This window comes from Formica exsecta, unplaced genomic scaffold, assembly GCF_003651465.1.
Source record: "Formica exsecta isolate Colony F162 unplaced genomic scaffold, ASM365146v1 scaffold228, whole genome shotgun sequence".
Lineage (NCBI taxonomy): Eukaryota > Metazoa > Arthropoda > Insecta > Hymenoptera > Formicidae > Formica > Formica exsecta.
Genome location: NW_021849573.1, coordinates 725,499 through 746,336, shown reverse-complemented (window position 1 = coordinate 746,336; position 20,838 = coordinate 725,499). Strand labels below are relative to the sequence as shown.

At 38.9% G+C, this 20,838-nt stretch overlaps 2 protein-coding genes across 2 annotated transcripts in view; both read left to right on the top strand.

The window, feature by feature from the left end:
• The first annotated feature begins 11,904 nt into the window (after nt 1-11,904).
• Nucleotides 11,905-18,127, top strand: LOC115235618 (homeotic protein ultrabithorax-like). The gene is made up of 2 exons (XM_029807521.1): nt 11,905-13,582; nt 17,994-18,127. The coding sequence occupies exons 1-2, from the start codon at nt 12,907-12,909 to the stop codon at nt 18,125-18,127; spliced, it is 810 nt and encodes a 269-aa protein (XP_029663381.1). The 5' UTR covers nt 11,905-12,906.
• Nucleotides 17,599-20,838, top strand: part of LOC115235612 (homeotic protein ultrabithorax-like) — a 92,295-nt gene continuing 89,055 nt past the window's right edge. The window contains exon 1 of the mRNA XM_029807514.1: nt 17,599-19,508. Within this exon, the coding sequence (XP_029663374.1) occupies nt 18,833-19,508 (676 nt within the window). The 5' untranslated portion in view covers nt 17,599-18,832. The remainder of the gene's footprint in view (nt 19,509-20,838) is intronic.

Sequence of the window (20,838 nt, the reverse complement as noted above, 5' to 3'; positions counted from 1 at the left end):
GGAAAGAGAGATCAAAGAGAAGCGGAGAGAGCGGATGCTGTGTGGACCGCGCGCGCATGATGGAGGGAGTATCACCAAAGATGGCTGCTACGGAAGCAGCGGCATCCACATCGCGTGCCGCGGCAACTACGTCAAGTCAAGCGTCTTTTCGAAGTGCAAGTGCAAATCGCGTCACGGTGCTTCTTTTCTGCATATTAGATCCGTCCCGATCTTAGAAGTTTCCTCGAGATGTATTTACGAATTTACGGCAGGGCAAAAGTTTTAGTTGGACACGAAACGCGACCACGCCCAAGCTCTGCGGGCGGCCATCTTGCAATGTCAGCTGAGCGCAGTGCATCATGGTAGACAGTGATGCAACCCTAGCAACCGACGCTGGGCTTTACCAACCTTTATTAACGTCATCAGGTATTTTTTGCGTATATTTTGATATTCTTTTCAACATTTTTTTGTATTCTTTCATCTTCGTAATTTTCTCTTTTTTTTAAATGATATATGCGATATGTATTCATAATTAATATGCACATACATGTATAAACCAGGAGAAACATTACAGAAATTATCTTTTGCTTATACATATATGTATAAGCTTCTGGTTTTATATATATGGATAATCGTTTAAGTTTCTGCTGCAATTATTAATTACAAAATCTGTGATATTTTAAACAAAAATTATATTTATATGCGGCAGTATACGGCAGCTATATTAATAATGTAATTGAGCAAAATATTCAAATTATTCAAGTATTTAGCAAGCAATGATCTTATTCAAAATCTGCTTGCCTTATTTTCAATGAAATGTATCGCCAATAATCTTTAAAAAAGGGGAGATGAATTTTGAATACATAATTTGAAATATATATTTATCACAATAAGCATTTAACTGTTTATATTTGCTTTATTTGGTTATAAAGTATACGTATAAAGCTTGGTATAAAGTATACGTTCTTTAAAATTTTTATAAACATTACGCTCGCTCTTTGACATTTTGATATTCGCAAAATTTATAGTTTGTCGTGAATAATTGATCACACACGTTCTTCGCCGTTCTCCATCGTAAAAGAGCGCTGATATCATCACATTTTAACAGATCACAAAACGTATCCACTTACACTTCATTGCTTAACACACTGAGTACTTTAGCTCGAGTTTCAAGGTATGTTTCAGCTCCGCGCATGTTATATAAACATAGTATATATCAGATAAATGTTTTCTCTCCTTTCGTAGCTTCTCTGCCGTATTCGCTTACAAGTAGCGAAAGGCGAGCGTAGTATTCTCTGAGATTTCTGATAAACTCGTCAGAGAAATTTAGTTCAAATTATGGATTTCAAAATTTTCTACGGAGGGTTTCTGTTTAACTGGCATCACTATTATCTAATCTAATACAATTAGCAAAAATAATCAAGAAAAAAATTGTACGATTAAAAAATATTGTAATATTATTGAAAGATGTATAAGAATTATATGTATATCTCTTAGATGAAATATTTCTATTAAAAGTATATCAATTAGAATCACTTTATCTTATCCAGAAATATCTCTATCTGGATATTAATCCATAAAAATTGGTAAAGAGGTAAACGAGGATAAAAAATCTGAGCCAATGCATAAAGTTATCCCTGATGTCTCCTCGTGAAAGGCCAATAAGATAGAGGAGACATCGTGAGACGCATACGATAAAAAGGAGGGGGACTAGGAGGAGTTTCGAATTGGAATATTCGAAGGAAAGAAGGACCGAAGTCTATGGAGAAATGTGTCTCGACGAAAACGGATAGAGAGACAAAGTTGGAGAGAAAAGTAGTTACCGTGCAGAGAAGGAACTAATTCGAGAAAAGAAAGAAGGGATTGTCTGACAAAAAAAGTAGAGAAGAAAAGACGAACATTTATCAGCCTGAGATAAAAATAGCAAGTGACGAGCGTTTCTCGGGAGAGAAAGAAAGAAGGATATACGTATAACGAAAAAAGGAAGAAGTATGAGAGGAGGAGAATGAAAAAAGAGAGAGAGAGAGAGAGAGAGAAAGAATATAATAAAGAGATCCGCGATAATGACCGTGTCAAGTTAAAAATAAAAAATAAAAGACGAAACATTGCAAATTGAAAAAGAAAGAAGGATCACGTCTGTAAAAAAGAGCAACGGCGAAATTTTTGTACTCTTTAAAATGCGCTTGTAAAAACATTTAAAAGAAAGGGTAAACTTTTATCCGAAACAAAATAGTATAACAATATAATATAGTAAAGGATAGTTTTATATATATAGAAGAAAATATGGATGAATAATTAGAAAAGAGAGGAAATAAGAATGAAGTTAAGAGACTTCGGAATGAAGGAAAGAGAAAGATAAGAAAAGAATAAAGAGAGAAAGAAGTGAGAGGTCGCGTTCTCATTGGTTTCCCGCATAGTCCGTAGTTGTTCTCTCTCTTCTCGACTTGATCCATCCCGGCGCTTCTTTAGAGCGTGCGCATTCCCCGGATCTCTCTTCATGGCCCCGATGAACCCACTTGATGAAAAGCGTACCAGAGTCTACGTAGAGTCGCTCTTACACTCCGCGTGACCCTGTCCAAGCCTACGCGCACGATATCTAGGACTAATCCACGACTTCTGTTTCACGATCTTATCCGGCTCTATTGTCTCTATGGCGTTTGTATCTTACATACCCTCATAATTCGCAAGAATCGTATACAACTCACCATAAAAGCTGTGTACACGTCTAACCAGATATTATGTAACAAAATAGATATTCGCGATTTTTTATTTTATAACGCCGTGCGAATGTAAGATAGTACGCACCCGTTCTGCGTGTTAGCTAGAATTATGCATGCAGTTACCCCGTATATCTTATACTTATATATGCAGCACATGCGTACATACATGTACTATATTAATATAGTTTGGCAATACATGGTATCCACTCCACCGATTCTATTTGCCGGAATCTGTTGTTTCCATAATCCCGTGTTTGTGCTAAGAATCACCTTAAACATGAGAGAAATATACAATGATTACATATATATTCTCTATTGAAAAAAATGTAAAAACTTTCTTTAGTAAAGAGAGAGAGAGAGAAAGCGAGATTTAAATCCGTTTATAGAAGTATTACCCGAAATTTTAATAAAGCTCTTTCTCGGATAATTATTGGTGCTATTTTAGCGCACTGATCGTGTTAAGGTTGTTGATGTAACCTATGCTCTTGATAAATTTTTTATCATTTGTCAAATACGGCTACTGCAAAGTATTATTATCACATTTGACACATTGCACATTTAATTGATTTAAATGTTATCTCTGTCAAGTGGCAATCGTTGTAAACACAGTCGGTTAAAGGTGTCGGAATTCACAGATTAAGCTATTATACGTATATGTGTGTACATATTTTCTGATTAAAGAGATTGTATTTTTCTCATCGATGTACTTGATATAGTGCCATATAGGGTGATCTCTATTTTTCCTTCAACCGTTTATACGATCCCGCCGAGCCGCATGTTATATTTGACGATTTTACGTTATTTACACATACAACGGAAGCTCATTTACGTACCCACCTATCTCTCTAATCTGAAACATTCAATCATCGGTCTGGGTATGTTAACGCCTAAGGTTATCGTATGTAATGCCGTTTATGCTCATACCCCGTCATTGCTTTTAAGTAGATAGAAATCAGCAGTCGTGAAATAATTGGCAGGACCTTGCGTCAGCAATTTATATTTTTATAATTATCAATTTATGTCTGCGCTGTGCTTATACAAAATGCAATTTGCATTGAAAGATTTTCCCAAGAATCTTATTTTCAAAGAAGTATGCGATTATTAAAATAATTAACATATATGACGCTAAACTTTCACTGTGTTTTTATTGATCTTTGTTCCGACGTTTTAAATGACCATAGCAAATAGAGTACTAATGTCACCTATTTGAACCAGATTAGGCAAATTAGGTAGGAGTACCTCCTAGTGGCAGTTTTCTCTGAACATTATGCCTGTTAAGCCTCACAATAGCAAACCTACCTGCTATGGTTGTCTGAATATAAGATTATGGGAACAATCACTGTCTTTATGCTCACGAGCATTGGAATACTTTTCGTATATACAGAAACTTTTACAAAATTATCATCAAAATCGTCGTTGTGTATTTATAATGATTTTATTACAAAACCAAAACTTTCCTATTCTTATTCTTATTTAATTAGATATTGGTAAATGAAATCTTGTTATAGATGTGATATGACTTGTACAGCGTTCATAATCTTTTGCTTGTAAAGATACCTCTCTCAATGCAACTACACAATCTTGGTCGAGTGCGCTTGATAATCATAGAGGCAGGAAAACGCGTAATGATGGAACGTTTACAGAACCAAGCGTGGCGATTTCATTGTCCCTGTGGTTTACCAATTTACGAACCATTACGGCTAACTCCTACAGACCATACTGGGCGCGAGATGGTCACGTCGTATCATCCATTATTCATCACCCTCTTCCCCAGACCTCGGTATAATTTTGCTCGTTGATTCTGGACTCTCTGTGTGTCCATATTCTCTTTATAAATACTTTTCCGCAGCGCAGATTTTTACTTGTCATTAGTGCAATTAGTCGTATCTCGCGTGTTTTTAATTGAAGTAATATCTCAATGCAAAATCGGTGTACCTTGTCCAATTTAATTGCCCCTCGGAATTCTGATTTAATTAACTGTACAAAAAAACATATATTTTACATAAGATACATGTAATGAAAAAATGATTTACTATCTACTATCTATATACATATAATATACATATACATATATGTATTATTATATCTTCCATCCTCCTCAACCAATTTATTCGTGTTATGCTCGTGAACGTTTGAATTGCAAATTCACGATCGTATAGTCGATCGTACGGCACAACATACCAAGGCTCGGAGCTACAGAGAAATGCATTACTGTTATTGTAGACACGATCCTCAACGGTTCAACGAGACGAGTATTAATACACACGTTCGATGTTACGTAACGTTTTCCGTGGCTACTAGATTCGTTGATTGAGACTTTCTAGGTTGATTATATTGTGTTGTGTACATAGTAAAGTTTTAATTAAGCTTATTATTACAAGTACGCTGCATATTTCGCAGACTGTTTAATGTAATGTATTCTAAGCAGTGAAAATTTATGTATTATTACTTTACTATTGATCTTATATACGTATATCATAAAATAGGTGGAAGATAAAGATACTTTGTACAAAATTTATCTATCTATTTATTTATATAAAAATATAAGTTTTTATGACTATACTTAATTTAATCACTGAGAAGAATTAACATTCGTTTAGATTTTGAAATTATTTCCGTGTTCTATTTTAGATATATATATATATACATTTAAAAAAACAAATTATATAAATAAAATTTGCACAAAATTGTGTTGCAAATCGTTGTGTTTTATAAAGCGCGTCGATATTCGGTTTTGGATTCGATTCCATAATACGATTCCATTTACCGTATGGTTTAATGAGTTTGGAAACTGATTACCGAATTTATAATGCAGTAGCTCTCGTTGCGAAATTCCTAGGGGGAAATGTTATATTTCTTATTTATAGATGTGATATATGTATAATTACTCATAATTAATGCAGCTTTATCCAATTTCCCGAGCCTAAAGTACGCCAACTCTATATAAATTTACTAAATATGCATTATTAGTGTTAATTGCAAAATAGGCCGAAATACAATATTAGCGCACGGAAAAAAAAATTTTCGCTACCATAGCTAATCATGGTTTGCAAAATAAATTTCTAAACTACAGCAAAACGGTTTGCTGTTGCACTTAATAAATAGGTGTCACAGCTAAGATGTTCGCTGTCCATATATTACGACTGAAATCTAGTTACCACACGCAGTTTTTAGCTACGGCAGCTAATTTTTTTTTTCCGTGAAGGATATATGATTATCGATAACATTGCTTTTAACATCCTATAATATTGAAATTATTGAGTTTTTGAAGAACTTAGTGTATATAAAAAGATATGTACAAGATATATAAAATATGTAAAGAATAAAATGTTTATTTTGTTTCCATCAATTTTATATACATACACACACAAACACACATATATTTTTCATTCATATATGAATAAAATGAATTTTAAAAGTACATGAAAGAGAAACAGAAAAAATTAGATGTTATATTAAGTTGAAATCTGACGCAACAAGAGTTGCACGGTCATCTGTCAAGAGATCTTCTCCAATCTTAATGTCGCACTAGTCAGAGCACAAAGAGCATCAGTGTCCTTATCAAACAGAATATTATCGTAGGGCTCAGAATCAGGCATTCATTATTCATTTGATACAAACAGCGAATTCAGAAGCCTCGGTGATTGCATTTATACAAAGTAAACGCGTCCAGTGTCCAGATATTCATAGAATATTACGCCATCTGCTTTCATACACCCATTTATATGTACATTAGAGAGTGTATCTCGTATTCTCCGTACTTCCATTCGTTTATAGAATCTTTAATCGCTTTAGAGTATACTTTTTATTAATAAATACTCGAAAACATTTTTTAGTAATTTTAAAGTGCATGTAATATAATTTGAAATATTATGATTACAAAAGTTTTTTAATCTAATGAACTTTCTCTCTCTCTCTCTCTCTTTCTCTTTCTCTCTCTCTCTCTCTCTTTTTCTTTTTCTATTAACGTATTTTCCACATATATTACAAAGTATATTCTTTTCCAGATTGGAGATGCTCCTTCAACTTGCTATTTTATGGGAAAATAAGAAGCATCGTCTCTTCAATATGACAAGGTAAGATATTAATCGTTAGCGAAAAATGTAATATAGTTACTTTTTACATTACAGACGAAATTTGTAATAGCGTTACTATTACAGTTACCGAAAAAAAGTAACTGTAACGGTAAAAGCGTTACAAGTAACGCGTTATATTTTCCAATCTTGACAGTATTGGTTCATCTATACGACATTATATGTATTTCTATCATTATCGAATGTCACATATTTTATCATTAAAAATGTCAATTGCACATGCACAAAATTCACAGTTGATCTGAATTAATCCGTTATATGATTATAAGTAAACTTTTTTAAATGTATATATCATAATCGTCAAATGTCGCTTTTTACAAGGATATAGTACATTACAATGTTAGCATAATTAACGATCCCCTAGCAATAACTTATCCGCACCCTACTATTAACTCTAAGTATTTACGGCCTCATTCATTTCGTTTTATGTTTCAATTTAGACATATTAACGCACTTTGTCTATTTTTGAACATTGTTTATTTACTAACCGGCCGTTTCTTTTAATTAATTATGTCTTTATGTAATCATTAATTGTTTATGGCATATAATTATTTTATTGTTTATTGTTTCTTTCTTATAATCAATCATCGTTTATCGTTCACTATAAATAACTTTGAAATAATCTACTTTATTTATACATATACACATGTGTATCAATGCGTATTAATAACAAATTTTTTTAACGAAGTTACATACAAGCATAACTCTTTCTGAAATTAAAACATTTTTAAAAGTTTATTTAAAATAAAAGAAACAATTAGAAATAAGTAAAAGATTGTCAAGACATTTCTACAATAAATTGAGTTTTATTTAAAATGATTTTTATAATAATTGTCTAAGTTTTCCGTGAAATAAAATATTTAATATGCATCTATTCTTTATCAATCGATTATTCGGATATCAATGTTCAAACAGGATAAAATGATTTCAATTATGCCATTAAATTCGTGTATGAGTATCGAGTAGCAATCGCGAAATTTTGTCCGATGTTATCTACGGTAACTGCGAACGAAATATTGTCGCAACGTACTAATGTCCAGCAATCCTCAAATGTAAGGGTCTCTGCTAACGTCTATCCCTTAACGCCTGCCCTACCTGTAGGACGAGTTTCCCAACCGGTAAGGTAGATTACTCTGAAGCTTAACATATTAAAAATTTCTTGAACGTATTAATTAAATTGACCGTTAATTATTTTCTTGAGTTATACGAGCTGTCCTCGCGCGCTCTTCTTTTCTTTTTATTATGAATTTGTTTTGTTCTCGATAGTTTTATAGCTGTTCTTTTTTGTCTCGCAGAAAACTCGTTTATGACTTTAAATTATTAATGCATTGAGGAAATTATATTTATTAACATTTAATTTAAAAAAATTAATGAATTATAAATACATTATCATAAAATCACTACATTTATAAATGCGTCAAAAATTGACAGTAACTGCTGTTTCGTTCGTTCTTTAGCAGTGACATCAGCCTATATTTAAATTTATAACGGAACCAAAATATATGACGATATACTTTTATATGATAGAGAAAGCGATATATTTTTATAAAATTTCTATCGACTGCAAGAACTATAGAAAGTTCGATGCAAGCTTTGTGCAACCAGGTGATATTGAGAAAGACCGCCAGATGGCAAAGGAAGCATCTTCCGGATCCTTACTATGCGATCCTATCTTTGCTCCTGATGCGCTGCCGATCAATATGCAGTGTGTTGATCAATAAGATTTTTCTTAGATTATAAACTTTAGACAATACACACACAAAGAATGATATCTAGTTGAAAAAAAAACTATTGTTACAGGAAAGTGCCGATGCGTTTAGAATTATTGTATGACTTTTTAATTAAGCATTATTAATAAAAATTAAATTATATCAATAATATATATTTTACATCAATAATTCTGCAGCCCTCGTATCGCTAAAATTTTAATTCTCGTGTAACTAATATTATAATTGAAAAATTTTTGTTCCTTAAACTATCTTTGTATCAGATACTACATTTAACATCTTGATTAAAAAAAAAAAAATAGTGGAATGCGAAGCATAATCTTCTATTCCGAAAAAACGTCCAGTTCATTATTTTCATCGTTGCTTGCATTTCATACCTTGATTACCATCAACTTCGATTTGCGTGAATATAAAGACAAAAATAGTATTTATCTTAAAATTCCGACGTTAGTTTATGATTAAATATTTGTGCATGATTTCTTAACAGAAAGAGAGAAAAAAGGAGACATGACAGATTAAATAAATAGAAATGTGCGCGAAATGACTGATAAAGAACGAAGATTCAATCAAAATGATAGCTCGAACAGTGCGTTGAACTATGTGGAGGAAACCAGAGGAGCCGAAACCATCGGAGCGATGAAGAATGAGTGCTGGTTTAGCAAGAGCGCAGATTTGCTGGGCGCGCGCGCGTGAGTGCAATGGCCCCTTCGCTTTCGTGTTCACCTTCTCGACTCGATGTTGTAGCTACGCCCCCTAATCCCCCCTTCGAAATCTTCCTCGTATCTTTGCTTTGGTTTTATTCGAGGTCCATCGTCCATGTAGAATGAACGTCCATCATCCGTATGGATTTGGTATCGATAGTTAACGATGATACCTACGTGTATTTGTATCCGTACCCCTTTATGGTTTACTTTCACTGTGTAGCTACTGGTGATAGCAGAAATCACCGAAATGTAAAACGCGAATGAATAATTGACTTTTCTCGGTGAATTTATAAACTTTGGTTTTCTAAGACGGTACTTGACACAAAACGGGTATCTCTCCTTAACAGACTCTTGTATGAGCTCCGTTTTAAAGAAGGTATTTAGGACCCATTTTTGGCTACCCATATGGCCTCATACACCTTCCCCATTCACATGGTGGCCTCCTTCACGCCCCCACCATATTCGACACGCGCCCTTCTATACGCTATAAGCTTAAAGGCCCTGACTTTTACGATTCTGTTCAAGTGGTCATAAAACCGAAGTTTATTGCCGTCATGATTTTCAAGCAAACGGGTTACCACCTGTCGGATTCTCGCAAAAGCGAAAACTGCATCAGATCTCTTCATCAACGGCGCCATCAAATTAAGGGGGAGCTTAATAAATCTTTTTTTATGTGATTTACAAATCTTCTTTAGCATAGCGATTGATGATGCTTATGTATGAGAAGATATATCTATATGGTAAAGATATAACTCCCCTCCCCCTCCTCTCTGCGTTGGGTCGTCATTATCTAATTACTTATATATATAAAACGTTGATTATATTTCGTAGATTGTTCAAGCATATCGTTTTACTTATGCATTCCTCCAAGCATTTTGCTCTCGTATCGATTTCAATTCAATTTAAACATTTGAAAAGACAGAGATTCAGAATATCTTTTACTTGTTCGTATTTTTGCGACAGCAAAGCAGGTGGCTAATACCCTAAGCGTTCCTAATGGCGAGAGCGAGGCAAGAACGAGTAAGCAAATAACTAGGGTCAGCCCTGGAGAGCAGCTTATGATGGGCATTACTCGGCTCGTTACGAAATAATTTACGAGGTGTGAATCGCGGGAACGATAATCCAGCGACGTTTACATCCCAATAAACACTCCCGATATTCTAAAGCCGTGGAGAGAACTGCTTACTCGACAGCCACAGCTTCGCGGAGCTTCATTTTACGACATTTTAATTGTGCGATAATTGTTTAATTGATTCGTAAAACTTGTGTCTCGTAAAAGGCACGTTCACCATGACATTTCCTTATCATTTACACTCATCATGTCAGATTCATTGGGTCCCGGCTTCAAGCTCGGTTACATCTATAATAAGATCTCTCAAATATGATCCAAGTGTCTTGCATGCTCTTTGTTCCTCTGTGTATACTTGTTTTCCCTCTCTATATACAACTTGTCGATTAAGTAGTATCCTACATCATAGCGGATTTACGATGTCGCTACCGCAATAACGATAATCGCAAGGTAGCTCGTTGATGTTGGTCGTTTGAATGTCTGAATGGATCTGGCAAGGTTAGTTCGTTACGGGACTCAAAGGTGGCGGTGCACGTATCCCCACGAACGAGCAGAGAGGAGAGAAAGAGACGGCAAGAAGCATTGCGTGATCGCGCGTGCCGCATGGTTTCTCCCCATCTCTTTTCCTCGCAGCGTAGGTACAGCGAGCACGCTGTATCCCGTGCTTTCTGTAGCGGTGGGGGATCAGTTGGGCGGCGCCTAGCAGCTCATGGGCGTCATTCCGACTTGGAACTACTTTCGCACGGCGTAGGAACTTTCGTGCCGTAGCGGAACGGTATTCGTGACGAATTCAATTCTGATTGGTCCTTAAGTATAACCTCCTCCCTTAGCGACGCGTTCTCCCTCTTCACCTGAGTGTCTGTGGCGACGGCGCTCGCTCTGCTTCGTCTCGCTCTTAGCTGTTACAATTGTGCATAACGTTCTTTCTTTTCCTCTTTATTCCCTTCTCTCTCTTCCTTTCTCTCTTTCTCTCTTCCGTACCTTCTTATCCGTTTGTGTCTCTTTGCGCGTCCTCATCCCTCTCTGTTTCCCATCTCATCTCTTCCCTTTCTTTCGCGTCGCGACCAACATTTCTTTCCTCTTCCTTTCTTCGCGCTGTCTTATCTGCTCGCGCGCCTCAAACGTGACGCGCACGGCGAACGAGTACGAATTTAATCTGGCGGTACGTCGTTGAGTTACTGGAACGCTCGATAGGGGGCACTGAGGAATCGTATCGCGAGAAAGAGGGAGAGGATAGATCGAATGGAAGGGAGAGGATGAATATCGTCGAGAGGTGGAGCGAGACAGAATCGGAGGGTGAGAAAGCAATTGTGGGGGGGAAACATTGGGGGTGGAAAGAGGGGGACAACAACGACGATAGACAGAGCGAGGAAGCTCGCACCAGGAGGGGGATGGTATGCGAGAGACAAAGAGGAATGATAGCACACTGCGATCTCCGTTAGGACGTAGTACTCCGGAGGAAGAGTACGCGCGAGTGAGAAGCGATAACCGCACGAATGGGAAGGAGCGATCGTGATAGAGCGAGAGGAAGATAGAGAGAGAGAGAGAGAGTGCGAGGAGGGACGATGGTTGGCAGAACGGAGAAGGAAGCTCGGGAGAGAGAACGCGAGAGAAGTCGAACTACGAGGAAGAGAGACGAAACGAGGTGAACGAGCGAGCAAGAGACGGACGACGGTACAGAGTGGCGGTACACGGGGCGCGAGAAAAGCGGTAGTGTGCCGTGGACCACCGCACTGGCATACCGTGATTCGTTACAATCTCCATCGTTCTCTAGACTCGGACTCTCACAGTCATCAGCGAAGTCACAATACGACAAGTGCTAGTGCAGTGCGGAACTGGCGAAGTCCACCCCCTGACATCTCTCGTGACAGATTGGCCGGCTTGAACTCAAAACAGGCCTTGACCTGACTTGACCGATCGCGCGAATTGTATATTTCAAAAGAAAAAGAGAGAACCGCCCCGCGAGGGTGGTTGTCGCGTGCCGGCTGACCGAACCGTCGTCCGGCGCGCACGCGGTAGAGAAACCCGCAGGCAATTTTATAGCCCGTCTTATTACTCAAGTTTATTACATCGTAACGGCTTAACGATCATCGCCCGTTTCCACAGTTCAAACCACCGTTTTATGCTTTGCTCGTCGCGTAGCGGTAACCATAACAAGACGATAAAAGTCCCCGCCACTGTCATGAAACCCATTCTGAATTACACTCCTACGGCCTACTAACATTGACACTCTCGGTATATAACCGGCTATACCTGTCGATGACTTTTATAGCCACTTAAAACGATTAAATACCCCTCGTTTATTTACCCCTTGTCAACATTCTAATCTGTCACCGCTCGCGTCGAATACTACAGCGTATCGCTCTTTTAAGCATTTATATCTATATAAATATCGTAGCAACTCGGTAACGTGGTACAAGATCAGAGATTTTATTAACTTTCATTCAATACGAAGACGTTGGTGTGACACGAGATTATAACAAATCGGACTAGTGAAATTTGACTAGCCGCGCGCGCTCCATGTAAGCCCGCTCGAACCTTGATTTACTTTTCCGCTGTCTCTTTTTTTGAGTGCCGGTGTTTTAGTGCAAGTGATTCAAAATACCCGGGATAATGAACTCGTACTTTGAACAGACCGCAGGCGGCTTCTACGGAAGCCACCATCATCAAACAGGAGCGGCGAGTCAACATCATGATCCAGCTACTGCGGCGTATCGAAGCTTTCCACTCGGATTAGGTATGTCGCATTACGCCTCAGCGCAGCATCACCATCATGCATCCTCTTCGTTAGGGATACACCCTGGCGGTGGAAGCAACACGAGACCACCTCAAGATTCACCGTATGACGCGAGCGTTGCGACGGCCTGCAAGCTTTATTCGACGACACCCGAAGCAACCGGTCACACCACATCCTCGTATTCAACAACGGCGACGAAAGACTGTAAACAACAAGATCAAACGTCAACACATCAAAATGGTTATGCCGCGGTCATGGCAGCTGCAGCGGTCAAGGACGTTTGGCAGTCAGCGACCTCGGGAGCGAACAGCCAGAGTAATTCGGTCGTACGTCCTTCCGCGTGTACTCCGGAGAGTACGAGGGTCAGTAGCTACGGTGGCCTTGTAGGCGGCGATCCGGCATCGAGTCCCGGTAACAACAGTTCGTCAAGATCCCTCACATCGTCCTGGAACACCTGCAGTTTAAACTCGTCCGCGAGTCAACCGGTCGCCACGCAACTACATCAGCAACCTACTGCCAACCATACCTTCTATCCCTGGATGGCTATAGCAGGTGAGTTTGCATTCATAAATGCTCTCTTATACGACTATTATCGTAACAGCCGCGATGAAATATAGGAGCCGCTATGGTTAGGGGAAATGTGGGGAGCCACGTGGTCGGGAAGGCGTGGTGGATCAGGCTTGCCCGTCTGGTTATACCGGACTAAATTGTTAAAATTGCTTCCACGCGATCAAATTACCTACAAGTCGTGTAGAACGAGATTATAGAATAGAATGTTTCGTATGCATCGCGAACGGATGAAAAATTCGAATGGATGAAAAATTTTATATCGCGCGTAAACAAGATGAGTTATTTCATCGTCCCTTCGTGTATAAAAAAAGCGGAAGGTGTAGATATGTCCTGCTCGACGAATATAGCTTATCATGACACCACTACATTCGAACGCGATGAAATTTTTCGCGAAGTCTATTTGTACGTCATTTTGAAATACGACACATGTCCATCGTGAAACCCGAGATCACAGATTTATAATCGTTGACAAACTAAAAGCATTCCATTGCCATTGTCTTTTGGTCGAATAAATATATAGCAACAAAAAAATTGGCAAAAAAATAACAGAACTGAACGTTAAAATGTTATTAGTATAATTAACATATGTATTTTGGAATCTTATTATATCTCTCTTATCTTATCTTATTCAGAATTAATGAATTGTAATATCCACTTTTAAACGAACGATTTTTCTAAGTATAAATTGCCGAATGTGTAAATTAAATATATTATCATATATATTAATAATATCATCACTTAATGATAATCTAATAAATGCAATAAGTATTTATTTTTATATATACAAGATACACAAAGTGATATAACCTAACCGTGATAGTGATTTTTTTTTCTTTGCAAAAATAAAGCGTAGAATAAAATTTTTTTACACGAGATTCTGTTTTTTCGAGGAGAACAATTCAGTATCTTTACTCGATTTTTGAATTTGTAGTCTCTGTGAAAATATCGCGATGGTTAAATGTAGTAAACGAAAATATATTTTTATCGATTTTATATTCTTGAAAACAAAATCATATAAAAAAATTTCATTCTATTTTCGATGTACTTTTGCACGGGAAACCAGCCCGTTTGCAATTGTACCATCGTTACCGCCACATTCTATACATATATAATTTCTTTTAAATTGCTGGTCTTACCCTTCCTTTTCGTAAGTTTTATGAATTTTTCATTTTCGCGTATGCAATGTCAACGCGCGCGAGCTATGTCGTGGAAAATCGGTCGTGTACCTTGGCAAAATTATGTCTGGTAGATGGGTAGAATGGAGTCAAGTGCGTGTAAAATCGTTGGGTACGCTGGGTATAATGGGGAAGTCCTCGTCCAATTGGGGGTTCAAGTGCCTTCCCCACTGTACTCACCCCACCGGAACCCCGAATTCCGGTAGTCAGCTGTTTCTAGCGATGTCTTTGTCCTTTTCATTGCGAGAGAGAGAGAGAGAGAGAGAAAGAAGGAGAAACACTCCCGAATAACCTTCTGCTTTGCCGTTGGTAGATATATAATCATCAAGGCCTCGTGGGTTCTATCGCACTTTCGGTCAGAGTGCTTTCTTTACCACAGGTCAGCTGAGATCCTAGATTCCTAGCTAGCAGTTCTTTTTACTATCTCTTTCCTTTTCTCTTTGCTCCAAGCCGCTTAATTTTCGTCGGCGGGAATCTCCTTCCCGCGTTCTTCAGTCCGGTTTAAGAGTCAAGCTTTTTTTTTCTTCATCTTCGATTATACTATTATACAAGACATTTTATGCATGTACAGAAAGAAATTATTTTAAGAGGCATCAGATATTATTCAATGAATTCTATAATCTTATATACACACAATGTGTTATTTTTTATAAAAAATATGATTTTTAATATAATCAATTACATGCATACACATTTTATATTGCCAACTTGATATCTTTATTATCTCTTATTTTGTAAATTAACAATGTGCAAATTAAGTCGCTGAGGAAGCTTAAAATAGTACTCTATGTATGTATGTGTGTATATCTTGCGCGTTCTTCATCTATTTAAATATAAAGAAACAACTCTCGATCACATTTATCTTTGAACCAATTAGATGTTTTGGATCATTGATTACGGGTTGCAAATTGCCTTGATGATGCATGGAACGCAGTGGAAAGAATCGCAGGAATGAGAAAAAGCAATTGATCGGCCGCATACTCGTATAACAGGTTCCATGTACTCGCGAATTGAAAGTCGTTGACTCATTTCGCACTTTCCAGCAAGTTCTTTTCAATATTGTTGGTACAATTTAACGCTTAGGAAAATTTATCGATTGCAAGAAATTAATTTACTGCAATCTCCGTGATATCGTATATTTCAAGTAATCATGTTAAATTAGAAGATACATAAATACATATACAAGAATATGAAAGATTTCTAAAACATTGACACATTCGTTATATGTATATGTACATTTGAGAGAAAGAGAGTGAGAGGGAGAGAGAGGGAGAGAGAGAGAGAGAGAAATTATTTCTCTAATTAACATTTTTAAAATACACGATATGGAATGTAACTGCATTAGAATTAAAAATAATATAAATTGTACTGTATGACACAATAATAATAGACTATAAATCTTATCGCTTACAGCGATTGCAAAATGCTAAAAATTGATGTATAAGCATTTGTGCTCACTGTCTCTCTATGTTCCTTCTTCAAATATTCTCTCTCTCTCTTCTTGGCAACGGTAATTATATACCTAGAATGCATGCAAGTATGAAATACTGCATCTGTCGCTAAAAAAACCACAACTTCGCGAAGATTCATTAAACAACATTTTAATTGTGCGATAATTGTTTAATTGATTCGTAAAACTTGTGTCTCGTAAAAGGCACGTTCACCATGACATTTCCTTATCATTTACACTCATCATGTCAGATTCATTGGGTCCCGGCTTCAAGCTCGGTTACATCTATAATAAGATCTCTCAAATATGATCCAAGTGTCTTGCATGCTCTTTGTTCCTCTGTGTATACTTGTTTTCCCTCTCTATATACAACTTGTCGATTAAGTAGTATCCTACATCATAGCGGATTTACGATGTCGCTACCGCAATAACGATAATCGCAAGGTAGCTCGTTGATGTTGGTCGTTTGAATGTCTGAATGGATCTGGCAAGGTTAGTTCGTTACGGGACTCAAAGGTGGCGGTGCACGTATCCCCACGAACGAGCAGAGAGGAGAGAAAGAGACGGCAAGAAGCATTGCGTGATCGCGCGTGCCGCATGGTTTCTCCCCATCTCTTTTCCTCGCAGCGTAGGTACAGCGAGCACGCTGTATCCCGTGCTTTCTGTAGCGGTGGGGGATCAGTTGGGCGGCGCCTAGCAGCTCATGGGCGTCATTCCGACTTGGAACTACTTTCGCACGGCGTAGGAACTTTCGTGCCGTAGCGGAACGGTATTCGTGACGAATTCAATTCTGATTGGTCCTTAAGTATAACCTCCTCCCTTAGCGACGCGTTCTCCCTCTTCACCTGAGTGTCTGTGGCGACGGCGCTCGCTCTGCTTCGTCTCGCTCTTAGCTGTTACAATTGTGCATAACGTTCTTTCTTTTCCTCTTTATTCCCTTCTCTCTCTTCCTTTCTCTCTTTCTCTCTTCCGTACCTTCTTATCCGTTTGTGTCTCTTTGCGCGTCCTCATCCCTCTCTGTTTCCCATCTCATCTCTTCCCTTTCTTTCGCGTCGCGACCAACATTTCTTTCCTCTTCCTTTCTTCGCGCTGTCTTATCTGCTCGCGCGCCTCAAACGTGACGCGCACGGCGAACGAGTACGAATTTAATCTGGCGGTACGTCGTTGAGTTACTGGAACGCTCGATAGGGGGCACTGAGGAATCGTATCGCGAGAAAGAGGGAGAGGATAGATCGAATGGAAGGGAGAGGATGAATATCGTCGAGAGGTGGAGCGAGACAGAATCGGAGGGTGAGAAAGCAATTGTGGGGGGGAAACATTGGGGGTGGAAAGAGGGGGACAACAACGACGATAGACAGAGCGAGGAAGCTCGCACCAGGAGGGGGATGGTATGCGAGAGACAAAGAGGAATGATAGCACACTGCGATCTCCGTTAGGACGTAGTACTCCGGAGGAAGAGTACGCGCGAGTGAGAAGCGATAACCGCACGAATGGGAAGGAGCGATCGTGATAGAGCGAGAGGAAGATAGAGAGAGAGAGAGAGAGTGCGAGGAGGGACGACGGTTGGCAGAACGGAGAAGGAAGCTCGGGAGAGAGAACGCGAGAGAAGTCGAACTACGAGGAAGAGAGACGAAACGAGGTGAACGAGCGAGCAAGAGACGGACGACGGTACAGAGTGGCGGTACACGGGGCGCGAGAAAAGCGGTAGTGTGCCGTGGACCACCGCACTGGCATACCGTGATTCGTTACAATCTCCATCGTTCTCTAGACTCGGACTCTCACAGTCATCAGCGAAGTCACAATACGACAAGTGCTAGTGCAGTGCGGAACTGGCGAAGTCCACCCCCTGACATCTCTCGTGACAGATTGGCCGGCTTGAACTCAAAACAGGCCTTGACCTGACTTGACCGATCGCGCGAATTGTATATTTCAAAAGAAAAAGAGAGAACCGCCCCGCGAGGGTGGTTGTCGCGTGCCGGCTGACCGAACCGTCGTCCGGCGCGCACGCGGTAGAGAAACCCGCAGGCAATTTTATAGCCCGTCTTATTACTCAAGTTTATTACATCGTAACGGCTTAACGATCATCGCCCGTTTCCACAGTTCAAACCACCGTTTTATGCTTTGCTCGTCGCGTAGCGGTAACCATAACAAGACGATAAAAGTCCCCGCCACTGTCATGAAACCCATTCTGAATTACACTCCTACGGCCTACTAACATTGACACTCTCGGTATATAACCGGCTATACCTGTCGATGACTTTTATAGCCACTTAAAACGATTAAATACCCCTCGTTTATTTACCCCTTGTCAACATTCTAATCTGTCACCGCTCGCGTCGAATACTACAGCGTATCGCTCTTTTAAGCATTTATATCTATATAAATATCGTAGCAACTCGGTAACGTGGTACAAGATCAGAGATTTTATTAACTTTCATTCAATACGAAGACGTTGGTGTGACACGAGATTATAACAAATCGGACTAGTGAAATTTGACTAGCCGCGCGCGCTCCATGTAAGCCCGCTCGAACCTTGATTTACTTTTCCGCTGTCTCTTTTTTTGAGTGCCGGTGTTTTAGTGCAAGTGATTCAAAATACCCGGGATAATGAACTCGTACTTTGAACAGACCGCAGGCGGCTTCTACGGAAGCCACCATCATCAAACAGGAGCGGCGAGTCAACATCATGATCCAGCTACTGCGGCGTATCGAAGCTTTCCACTCGGATTAGGTATGTCGCATTACGCCTCAGCGCAGCATCACCATCATGCATCCTCTTCGTTAGGGATACACCCTGGCGGTGGAAGCAACACGAGACCACCTCAAGATTCACCGTATGACGCGAGCGTTGCGACGGCCTGCAAGCTTTATTCGACGACACCCGAAGCAACCGGTCACACCACATCCTCGTATTCAACAACGGCGACGAAAGACTGTAAACAACAAGATCAAACGTCAACACATCAAAATGGTTATGCCGCGGTCATGGCAGCTGCAGCGGTCAAGGACGTTTGGCAGTCAGCGACCTCGGGAGCGAACAGCCAGAGTAATTCGGTCGTACGTCCTTCCGCGTGTACTCCGGAGAGTACGAGGGTCAGTAGCTACGGTGGCCTTGTAGGCGGCGATCCGGCATCGAGTCCCGGTAACAACAGTTCGTCAAGATCCCTCACATCGTCCTGGAACACCTGCAGTTTAAACTCGTCCGCGAGTCAACCGGTCGCCACGCAACTACATCAGCAACCTACTGCCAACCATACCTTCTATCCCTGGATGGCTATAGCAGGTGAGTTTGCATTCATAAATGCTCTCTTATACGACTATTATCGTAACAGCCGCGATGAAATATAGGAGCCGCTATGGTTAGGGGAAATGTGGGGAGCCACGTGGTCGGGAAGGCGTGGTGGATCAGGCTTGCCCGTCTGGTTATACCGGACTAAATTGTTAAAATTGCTTCCACGCGATCAAATTACCTACAAGTCGTGTAGAACGAGATTATAGAATAGAATGTTTCGTATGCATCGCGAACGGATGAAAAATTCGAATGGATGAAAAATTTTATATCGCGCGTAAACAAGATGAGTTATTTCATCGTCCCTTCGTGTATAAAAAAAGCGGAAGGTGTAGATATGTCCTGCTCGACGAATATAGCTTATCATGACACCACTACATTCGAACGCGATGAAATTTTTCGCGAAGTCTATTTGTACGTCATTTTGAAATACGACACATGTCCATCGTGAAACCCGAGATCACAGATTTATAATCGTTGACAAACTAAAAGCATTCCATTGCCATTGTCTTTTGGTCGAATAAATATATAGCAACAAAAAAATTGGCAAAAAAATAACAGAACTGAACGTTAAAATGTTATTAGTATAATTAACATATGTATTTTGGAATCTTATTATATCTCTCTTATCTTATCTTATTCAGAATTAATGAATTGTAATATCCACTTTTAAACGAACGATTTTTCTAAGTATAAATTGCCGAATGTGTAAATTAAATATATTATCATATATATTAATAATATCATCACTTAATGATAATCTAATAAATGCAATAAGTATTTATTTTTATATATACAAGATACACAAAATGATATAACCTAACCGTGATAGTGATTTTTTTTTCTTTGCAAAAATAAAGCGTAGAATAAAATTTTTTTACACGAGATTCTGTTTTTTCGAGGAGAACAATTCAGTATCTTTACTCGATTTTTGAATTTGTAGTCTCTGTGAAAATATCGCGATGGTTAAATGTAGTAAACGAAAATATATTTTTATCGATTTTATATTCTTGAAAACAAAATCATATAAAAAAATTTCATTCTATTTTCGATGTACTTTTGCACGGGAAACCAGCCCGTTTGCAATTGTACCATCGTTACCGCCACATTCTATACATATATAATTTCTTTTAAATTGCTGGTCTTACCCTTCCTTTTCGTAAGTTTTATGAATTTTTCATTTTCGCGTATGCAATGTCAACGCGCGCGAGCTATGTCGTGGAAAATCGGTCGTGTACCTTGGCAAAATTATGTCTGGTAGATGGGTAGAATGGAGTCAAGTGCGTGTAAAATCGTTGGGTACGCTGGGTATAATGGGGAAGTC